Source organism: Dipodomys merriami, unplaced genomic scaffold (genome assembly GCF_024711535.1).
Source record: "Dipodomys merriami isolate MVZ:Mamm:240054 unplaced genomic scaffold, mDipMer1.0.p SCAF_72, whole genome shotgun sequence".
Taxonomy (NCBI): domain Eukaryota; kingdom Metazoa; phylum Chordata; class Mammalia; order Rodentia; family Heteromyidae; genus Dipodomys; species Dipodomys merriami.
Window position 1 is genome coordinate 3,322,764 of NW_027206313.1, and position 11,082 is coordinate 3,333,845.

Here is an 11,082-nt window from a genome sequence, read left to right on the forward strand (position 1 = left end):
CAGCCTGTCAATGATTCAGAGGGAGAGAACGAGGAGACAGGTGAGGAGAAGGAAGAGCTAGCACACTCGCGGGAGAAAGACATGCCCTGCTGCATTCTGCAGGGAACAGGAAGCTCCTGAGAGGAGATTTGCATGTGACCTGAACAGTCATCCAGCAGGAGGAAGCTTCTGGAAATGGGTATGAATGTTTTTCCTGAGGACACATTTTTCTATTTTCACAGCTGCTACACTTTTTGAAGAAGTAAAAAAGAGAACATTTTGCATAGAATACTGCCGTTTTCTATGGACATTTAGGTTCACAAGATAGCACATAGGAAGTACCTAAGAAGTAAAACTAGATTAACCCAGTTTAGGAATAAAAAGCAAAGCAAATGCTCACATATGCTAGTCACTCTCCAAGCGGCCAGGGGAGCAGGATTCTACCAAGTGCAGGTTATCATGGGTTGGGCATTAACACAGCATCAGCCACTTAGAGGAGGATGGCACTGTCAGAACTGAATCTTAGGAACTGCCTCAAACTTTCTTAAATATGAGACCAATGCTTTTGCATGCTGTCTTGCTAGAGATCATGTTGACACAGAATGATTGACTCAAAATGTAGGAGAAGTGAACAAATTAAAATCTCACATTTGAAACGTTATCTTCTGTCTGGACAATAATTATATTTGAGAGTAAAATATGATGTGAAAAAATAAGACGGAAAATAAACTGAATACAATTTTTATGGAAAAGTATACAGTAAATATAAGCAAATGTAAGAATAAGTGACTATAATTGTTGCCACAGCAATTTTAAATGACAGGCGGATGCTATGCAGGATTATTTTAATGAGGGTCAAGTTTTCTAAAGACTCATGTGAGATTTTGACCTGTCTCTCAACACTCTAAAATAAAATCTTCTTCAAATGATGGCCAAATCTTTCTAGGTAAAGAGTGCCAAAGAATCAGTCAGTCTCAGACCACCTATATATTTTTAAATTCAATTTGCACCAAATTGATGCAGGGTTTTGGGCTGGGCTAACAGCCACTTGAGTATGTTTCTTCTCTTGGCCTATGTCTACTTACCATAACTGAGTTGTCATCAAGGAAAAAGGAGCCACAAGGGCCCAAGTGATACTTTTACCAAAGAATGCTTCCAGGAAAGAACAGAGTAAGCCTGCTTTTAGATTGGCGGTGGCTCCTTTGACAACCCCCCCCCCAGAAGTAGGTATTTTGCAGGCTTAGTCTATGCCCCCTTGTAAAAAATGTCGACAGACCCCAAGTTTGCCAGAAAAGTGACATCTGCCATCAGATTCCTTTGCAACTTTTTTTTGAGCTGAGTAAGGACATTTAAGTCTCATCACCTAGGACAAGTGAGGACGCACTCCTGGTCATCTGGTCTTGCTTCAGGGAAACTCTTTGGTTGTTCTAACTTTCCCATTTGTGTGCCTACATAATATTACAGATGAGACTCACTGACGCCCAGCTGCAACCCATTCATTATTAACTTGCATAACAAACAGAAGAATGCATTTGCTCTGAGAACCTAAATGCCTTGAGTAAAGGCTCACAGATAAAAATTAGATGGAGTAAGGACTTGGACATAACGTTTTTTTCAATGTATATCCTTATTAAAATCTTTTCCAAAAGAACAAGGAGAAGAAATGGTTAGAATAGAAATAGCTGCATCAAGTTTGAGTTTATTGTGTATATTCTGAAATTACATTTAACATGAAATGTATTTAATGTACAGGAAATATTTTACTTGCCCCAAGAAGATACTGTTATCAAAGTTTGGTGGAGAAAAGAACAGGCAAGCATTGCTCTTTCAATATTCATTAAAAGTAAAACCAACAAACTTGAAGATCTGACACTAAGTTACCAAGCTTCTTTCTTCCTTTCTTAGAGAGTCTGCCCTTGGAGGCACAAAACCATGAGGTTTTTACATTTGCCAGTTGTCAGAATAGAAAATCTATTTGTGAACTTCCATTTTCTCCATTTGTCACTTTCCATATCATACGTATTTTTTCAAAGTATTACAACTTCCAGGAGCCCTTCTGAAATTCTTTTTGTTATTACTTCATTACCACATTTATTAGTTTCTGCAGATTTAGAATTAAAAACAGTTAAGACAAAGCAGAACAGAGGCACCCAAGGGTGTCAAGGTTAACCAGACTTACCGTCAAACAGAGGAATTGGAAGACTGGTATATAAATATTCTGCTTCTCTTTTCTTTACAAAATATCTGCTGCAAGTATTATCTGTTTAGCAGTTCTGGCATTGTTTCTGCAAACCACAACTGCTCCTATCTCCTAGGTATTACCAAAAGCAGTTAAAGAATATGAAAAAAAAATCTTTGCACTAGATATCTACTGAAATTACTATGTAATAATCCTGTTTCAGAGCATTCCACAGGAAACTGGGGACAAAATAAAAACTGTCTTTCTTTTTTCTTGTTATTTCCTGAAACAATGCAGGATACAGCAATTTCAAGGCAGTTACACTTCATTTGATAAATAAGCATATATATTTTGATGGCACAAAGGGGTTCTGGAACCAGTCTCCTTAAGTTCCCAAGGTATTTCTTGCTGGATTCTTCCCTTTGAGGATTCCTGGTGTTGGCCTTTTCCCTCAACCAGGGACCCCTTCACCAACTCCAGCTCGATCTTTCTCAACACCTGGCCTCTGGCGGGCTCCTCTGACACTATCTCCAGGGTGCAAACCTATCTCTTCTCGCTTTCCTGCCCATACATACATATGTAATCATTTTATTAACCCTTTCTACAAGTATTTCAATTTGTCTGTGTCCTGTGTTTTCTGCTGTGCCCTTTGCTAATTGTAGTAACACATGAAACCAGGAAATGTTTGTGGTCACATTCTGCATAAAGCAATCCTTTGGAAACTTTTTATTACTGTGTGCACCTACTACTCTTTCTTACAAGATTCTAACAAGAGACCCTGTAAAGCTAATAGAAAGGCAGCCCTCAGACACTTGGAGCTGCTTTGGCAAGGCAGAGCTAGGCACAGAGCAGAGCTGCGTGTATTTTCTAGCGTGGCCCGTGGACTATGACCGGCTGGTGCACGCGTGTGACAATGCAGGCTCTGCTCTCCCTTGAACCATGGCTAAGGCAAACCTGTGAGGCCTGTGTATCTGGGGGTCAACTGGAGTTATGCTGTCCACGGGGCCTAGGAGGAAATGAAAAGCCATGCTACTCCCCTCCGAAGACGGAGGGAGTACTACTGAAGTGACTAAATGGTAAGACATTTGCCTACTTCCTATGTGCTATCTACTGTCATTCTAAGTTTTAAAACTGTGTAAGAAAACACTTCAGCAGCTAATAGACTGTGCGACAACTACACACACACACATAAAACACAATTAACTCCTTTCAAAATAACTGGCACTTCGTAACAAACATGCACATGGATTTCAGTCTTACCAAGAACAGAAACAAATGAAGTGTTTTACTATTTTTAATCTATGCATGTTCTACCAACTCTGCCTCTGACATAATACTAAGAAAATTCCAAAAACAAATGAGCTATGGACTGTTGTAATCCTCTCCCCTCCTCCCCCGACATCATGATTTTAAGTGAATAAGCAACACTAGTAACAAAAGAACAAGCTATTTCTTTTGTCATGTGTCTCTTTGAATGCCACTGGCGTCTTCCTGCATTCCAAGCAAGTTCTGCTTTGAAGGGAAAGCCTGGCTTGCCAGCCTGTTGGTACTCCATGTACCAACTATGCGCTAGCTTTGAGTGTCTCAAACATATATTTAGCTGCCAACCAACTGTGGTCATGGGTATTTACTGCTACCTTCGAATGAGGCGCACACACACACACACACACACACACACACACACAGCTTCTGTACAAGCCCATCCCATCAGACATCACCTAGACACACACACACACATACACACACACACACACACACACACAGCTTCTGTACAAGCCCATCCCATCAGACATCACCTAGGATTTACAAGTTTGAAGATAAACTTGTTAAAAATGACACCAAGTGCAGGCCCCTGTTGCGTGCAGGCTGGATGCCACGCACAGCTAGTACCTTGTCTGTGAAGCAGGCCTTGTCTGTGAAGCAGGCCTTGTCTGTGTGGACTTTGTAGAAATTGTGCCCTTTTATTGCTTCCCCTTTTCCTGCTTCCTCTAAATTCTTACTGGTTTTTTTCCAGAAAGCACACCTTTCATAAATCACTTGTAAATGAGTTTTTCTCAAGGCTTGCTTTGAGAATGCAACTAAAAATAGACTCCCCTGTGTTTCCAAGACATAAATCTAAAGTGAGACTCAGAACCTGGGTGACTTGCTCCCAGGTAATGAGAGCCCGCCGTGCCCCACGGCTCCCGTGATGAGAGAGAGGGCAGGTCCTGGAACGGAGCGGCGTGGCAGTTACTAATGTCCGCACCTTGGTCACTGCACCTAGAGACAGGAGCTGTCCAGGGTGTGAAATACTCTCTCAGCTGAGGTCATGATGGGGATGTGGAATTGGTTGGGTTAAGTTAAACTAATTTGTTAAACAAGGATGGGACAGGCTCTATAGAGTTAGTTGCTAGCTTCATGGTCTACACATCAGAAAAACTCTTGGAAGTATCTAAAGAGGCTCTCGTCTCTGAGATGAGCAAACCACAGATTTAGGGCTAAACTTAGTTTTGCTGTTGTGACATGAAAGCAGAGAGTACATTTAAATGAACAAGGCCCAGTTAGGGAAATGTTGAGTTTGCTAAGAATTATATACCGAAGGAGCTGCAAAACTTGGCTGTGCTGCCTTAGACATGACCTGGGAGAGTGTATTTGGGGCAGATCCTGAGGGTGGCATGCTGGGGTGAATGCAAACGATTCCAGTATAGGGTTGTGCATTTTCCATAGTGGGAGACTCTTTTCAATGACTCCATATTTAATGCCCTGACAAGGTAAGCCACAGCTATATTAATACACTGCTGGGAATGGCTCTTTTAAATCTTAATAAAAACTGACACTGTGTTAATGAGGAATAAATAACAGACCTTTCTGCAGAAGAAGTGAGCCTGATCTGTTTCTCAATTTTAAGGTGAAGACAATTTCAGAAAGAGCATGCTAGAATAGACATATGAAATAAGACGCTACCATTCACCAGCTGAATACATTCTAGACAAACAGGACAGCGTTTACACAGGCAGAAAAAAAATGAGACCATGAGACAGTCAACAGTATTCAAAAGAGCAAAGGTGAAAGCTAGCTAGCACTGATTTTACAGATAAAAAGGACTTTAATATTATCAATGAATATGACAAGCTCCTAGAACAGCAATAGCATAAAACTGTAAGAGGAAAGAACTTACCATAAGGAAAGCAAGATCTAATTGACAACTATGATCACTGACCTAGAGACTTAAGATAATGTCTACTGACATTACTATTACAGGAAATACAAATGACTGACCACTCTGATACACATAACACAAAACAACATGGATACTGCCATCTGGCCAATGGAAAATTATTACCAGTTGTTCAGTTCCCACACATATAGCAATTTTCACACCCAAACCCATCATGTGCAAGAGAAAATTTTCCCTCTTGTAGAAGGGTCTTTGAAGTCCAAAGCAAGTATACACAATTTCAATTCTGCCTTTCCTTTTCCAGAGGGACTGTGATGATTAATCCTGAGTGGTAACTTGAGTCATACTTATGTTTTGCATGGGTATTTGTCAAGGACTTATAGGCGATGGCTTGAGTGGTCAATCACAAACTAGTGAAAGAAGAATGTTCACACTCTTTTTGTTTTGCGGCGGGGGGGTCCAGTTCAGTTCATGCCAATATGCAGATAGAATACCATGGCCCACCATCACAGTAAGTAAATGTAGAACTCATATAACAAAAGGAAGCCATGATCCTGAATTGTCCCATTGTTGGTTCAGCCCATTAATGTGGCTGTCATTATCTCGGTTCTTAATGGAAATGCAAATGGAATATGCATTCTTAGCAGGTCTCAAAACTCTCATGTTGCTTCATTATATTATGTAGCATAAACCATTTAAAAATTTTTTTCTTTGTTGCTTTGTATGTCCCTCCCCCACAGTATAACCCGTTTTCACTGTATTTGATGTTGTTATAAATTGTGAGGGGGAAGGGAAAAAACAAATCGTTTAAATAGGGATACAGGTGGACCCATTGCAACAATGAGATGTACAAATCATATGTCAAAAACGAACTTTACAACTTTGGTGGGGGGGGAGGAGGGTTGGGTTGGGCGGGGGGAGTATGGGATGGGAAGGGGAAACAAAGGAGGAGGCTACAATGCTTGATAAGAAATGTACTCATTACCTTGCCCATGTAATTGTATCCCCTCTGAACAGTATTTTCACAATAAAAAAAAAAAGGTCCTAGAAAAGAAAAAAAATGTCATAAGTTACTAAGTTTGTCTCCCACTGATATTCATGAAGCCAACAAATGCCACATCCTGATTGGAATGACAGAAGTCAGTGTCATCTTCAGACTTAAATTAGGCAGGGTGATTACACCATTCTATTTCCACCCAATTTACTAATTTACTCAGGAAAAAAAATATCAAGAGAATTACAGTATAGATGCACTTATGCAAGAAGTAGTCCCAATTGCATCTGATGTTCTGGGTATGATAGCTTTATTAAAAACTCAAAGTACCTAGCTCATAGTCTCACAATATGTGGATTCTGATCCTAGTGCATATTACTTTTATTATCTGTCAGAAAAGATTATCTGAGACAATTCACATTCCCCTAAGCAAACAGCAGTATAGTCCTGCTTCTGTGTTACTTGCTCTCTAACACAATAAATCCAGGTTCCTGGACTTACACTTTACAGAATATTGTGTTAGAATCATAACATCAAGCCAGCATACCTGAAGAACGTAACAGTGCTATGACTATGCTAGAATTCTAGAAAAGGCAATGTATTTGGTGAGGTAGAGCAGATCTGTGATTATCTGGGCTGTTATTTGGTGAGATACAGCAGATCAGCGTTGTCTGGGCTGTGTTATTTGGTGAGATACAGCAGATCAGGGTTGTCTGAGCTGTGTTATTTGGTGAGATACAGCAGATCAGGGTTATCTGGGCTGTGTTATTTGGTGACGTACAGCAGATCCAGGGTTGTCTGGCTTCTTTATTTGGTGAGGTAGAGCAGATCCGGGGTTGTCTGGGCTGTTATTTGGTGAGGTAGAGCAGATCCGGGGTTATCTGGGCTCTGTTATTTGGTGAGGTAGAGCAGATCCGTGGTTATCTGGGCTGTGTTATTTGGTGAGGTAGAGCAGATCCGGGGTTGTCTGGGCTGTGTTATTTGGTGAGGTACAGCAGATCCAGGGTTGTCTGGCTTCCTTATTTGGTGGTACAGCAGATCCAGGGTTGTCTGGGCTGTTATTTGGTGAGGTAGAGCAGATCCGGGGTTATCTGGGCTCTGTTATTTGGTGAGGTACAGCAAATCCATGGTTATCTGAGCTGTGTTACATGATAAGGTAGAGCAGATCCGGGGTTGTCTGGGCTGTGTTATTTGGTGAGGTACAGCAGATCCAGGGTTGTCTGGCTTCCTTATTTGGTGAAGTAGAACAGATCCGTGGTTATCTGGGCTGTGTTATTTGGTGAGGTAGAGCAGATTCGGGGTTATCTAGGCTGTGTTACTTGGTGAGATACAGCAGATCCACAGTTGTCTGGACTGTGTTATTTGGTGAGGTACAGCAGATCCGCAGCTGTCTGGGCTGTGTTATTAGGTGAGGTACAGCAGATCTGGAGTTGTCTGGGCTGTGTTATTAGGTGAGGTACAGCAGATCCCGGGTTGGCTGGGCTGTGTTATTTGGTAAGGTAGAGTAGATCCACAGCTGTCTGGGCTGTGTTACATGCTGAGGTAGAGCAGATCCGGGGTTGTCTGGGCTGTGTTATTTGGTGAGGTAGAGCAGATCCGCAGCTGTCTGGGCTGTGTTACATGCTGAGGTAGAGCAGATCCGGGGTTGTCTGGGCTGTGTTATTTGGTGAGGTAGAGCAGATCCGCAGCTGTCTGGGCTGTGTTACATGCTGAGGTAGACCAGATCCGGGGTTGTCTGGGCTGTGTTATTTGGTGAGGTAGAGCAGATCGGGGTTGTCTGGGCTGTGATATTTGGTGAGGTACAGCAGATCCGCAGCTGTCTGGGCTGTGTTATTTGGTGAGGTACAGCAGATCCGCAGTTGTCTGGGCTGTGTTGAGGTGGGGAGAGGCAGGAGAGGTGTTAAAAGGTAAAAGGCGCAGGGGGAGTCTTTGGGGTGATCAATACCCTAGTTACCTGGATTCAGATGATGAGCCACAGATGTACACGTGTCAAACTATCCAACTGTCCTGTGGACCTGCAAGCTGTTACATTTCCATGATTCCGTTGTGAAGCTCCTGCAACGTATACTGCACACAAGAATGTGTCGGGGGTATCTATTCCTCGTCACCTTTTGAATCAGCAATGAATGTCTCTGGGAGGAAACCCACGAGAGCTTTCTTCTGGGAGCGGCTTCACCTCCTTTGAGAACCCTACAGTGATGCGAATATTCTTCTGACGGTTCTAGCCCAAGTTTCCAACCCCAGCTACTTGGCGAGGCAGGGGCAGCCGAGCAAAGGGGACGAGACCCGGGCTAGGAACGCGTTCAGATCCTGGCATAGAAACAAGAGGACCGGGACGGGGCCTGGGGGGTGGGGGGGGAGGAGGGGCCGGGGCCGGGGGGGGGGGGAGGGCGGCGCGCGGCCCGGCCCACCCCCCCCCCGTGGGCCGCAGGGCCTTGTGACGCCGCCGCCCGCGCCCCGCCGCCGCCCGCGCCCCGCCGCCGCCCGCGCCCCGCCGCCGCCCGCCGGCCCCCGCGCTCCATTCGCCCCTCGGCCGCACGCAGGCAGGGCGCGCTGGGCTCCGCGCCGCGGCCTCCCTCGGACCGGCCGCAGCCATGCTGTCCTGCTTCCGGCTCCTCGCCGAGCGCACCCGCCCCTCGCTGGACACCCTGCGCCGCGCGCGGGGCAGCTTCGGGGCGCCGGGGCCCGGGGCCGCCCGCCGCCGCCGCCGCCCCGGCCCGGCCCCGCCGCCCGCCGCCGCCGCCGCCCGCCGCCCGCTGGCCGCCGACGCCCGGGACGCCGCGCCGGTCTCCCCGGTGCGCCAGAACTACCACCCGGACTGCGAGGCCGCCGTCAACCAGCAGATCAACCTGGAGCTGCACGCCTCCTACGTCTACCTGTCCATGGCCCACTACTTCTCGCGAGACGACGTGGCGCTGGACAACTTCTCCCGCTACTTCCGGCGCCAGTCGGGCGAGGAGCGCGAGCACGCCGAGCGCCTGATGCGGCTGCAGACGCAGCGCGGCGGCCGCCTGCGCCTGCGCGACATCCGCCGGCCGGCGCTGGACGACTGGCAGGGCGGCCTGCAGGCCATGCGGCGCGCGCTGCTCCTGGAGCGCGACGTCAACCAGGCGCTGCTGGACCTGCACGCGCTGGCCGCGGAGAAGGGCGACCCGCACCTGTGCGACTTCCTGGAGACGCACTACCTGGGCGAGCAGGTGCGGGCCATCAAGGAGCTGGCCGACCACGTGCACAACCTGGCGGCCCTGGGCGCCCCCGACTCGGGCCTGGCCGAGTACCTGTTCGACAAGCACACCCTGGGGCCGGAGGGCGCGCAGAACTGAGCCCGCCCGGCGCCCCGACAGACCGCTGGACGGACGGACGGACGGACGGACAGACCAGGCGACCATGACACTACCGGGCCTGCAGGAAAAGCCCTGGAAAGCGCTGCCGGACACCTCCTCCGTCCCCAGACCCTTCCTCCGACGCGACCAGGCCCCGAAGTCCCGCCCCCGCCAGCCCCGCGCGCGCCCGCTGGTTTCAAGATCCTGCCCCCCTCCACCCCGCCGAGAACACGCGTGGTGTGGCCGGAAGCCGCCCCCGAGGAGGCCGCCACCGCGCGCCTGCGCTCTCCCGGTAGAACCGTCTGAGGATGGCCTGCTTTCGGAGAAGTGTACCCGCAATCCGTCCGTCGGTGTGCCAGACGCTGGCCTTGGAAAGTCAGTGTGTATTCGAATTGGAAGGGATCTGAGAATTGTTGCTATTAAAACCAGAAACGCGAAGAGGCTGGAGTGGTTGGTGTGTCGCTCTGAGTCCCCCCGAGCATTTGCAATCTCAGCTCTTTGCCTCTAAGAAACCATGGCAAAGCGAGCTGTTTGGCCCCATGCTCTGTAGGTGGCCACTGGGCTACATAACCTCCTTCGAACACTCCCCAGGGGATGAACACACCGCATAAAACACTTCTACGTGGTCCTCAGAATAGAGGGGAAAGAACTTGGAGTGGAAAAACTCAACCATGGGTCCAGAACCAAGAAAGCATCTGCTGAGTACATGCTTTCTTTGGCCAAGGGTAAGGGTGAGGTAAGTGGGAAAACTTGGAGAAAGAACAGGCACTGGGCCAGATTAGAATGGAAGTTGGGGAAATGGGCAAGTACAGTGGATAGCCGGGCAGTGCCCTCCACAGAGGACTGCTAACACTGGACAGTCAGAAGCTTAAAAATGGTTGTGTAGAAGAATAACCTGAAAAGCACCTGACTGTCTTTGGTTGGTTTTTCTTTTGTGTGTGTGGGGGGGGCGGGGGGGGGGCGATTGTCTGAGGCACCAATGCCAAGATAGAATTCACTGTACAAGAAATCAGAAGCAAAAAGCTCTAAGAGAAAATGAGAAAGGAGTTGAAAGAAATAAGGTGTGGTCTTCACACTTTGTGTAAGTCTGGTCCCCAGGGAAGGAAGAAGGAAAGTCATGCAAGGCTATCCAGATCTCCAGCTGGTAAAAAGCAGAGGAGTCCCCGGTCTCCCAGAAATGGCCCACCTAGGTACATTTTCGGTATTCACTGACTGACTGAGAGGAAACCATAGAGAATATAGACTGGCAACTAACTAATGAATCCGTTTCAGAGCACAGCAACAGGGACTGTTTTTAAATTATGTTCCCAGCTGAATAGTATATGCACAGCATCACATCAATCTAACACATTTTTAGATTAAAGCGTCACATGGAGAATGACACTGAAGCTGCTATTAAATACAATTTTGTCAAACATCATGACGTGACAGATTCCATCATATATTATTA

At 46.9% G+C, this 11,082-nt stretch overlaps 1 protein-coding gene across 1 annotated transcript; it reads left to right on the plus strand.

Annotated features, from left to right (window-relative positions):
• Positions 1-8,903: 8,903 nt before the first annotated feature.
• On the plus strand, positions 8,904-10,438 carry LOC138818188 (ferritin heavy chain-like). The gene has a single exon (XM_070009144.1). The coding sequence runs from the start codon at positions 8,904-8,906 to the stop codon at positions 9,630-9,632; it is 729 nt and encodes a 242-aa protein (XP_069865245.1). The 3' UTR covers positions 9,633-10,438.
• The last annotated feature ends 644 nt before the right edge of the window (positions 10,439-11,082 follow it).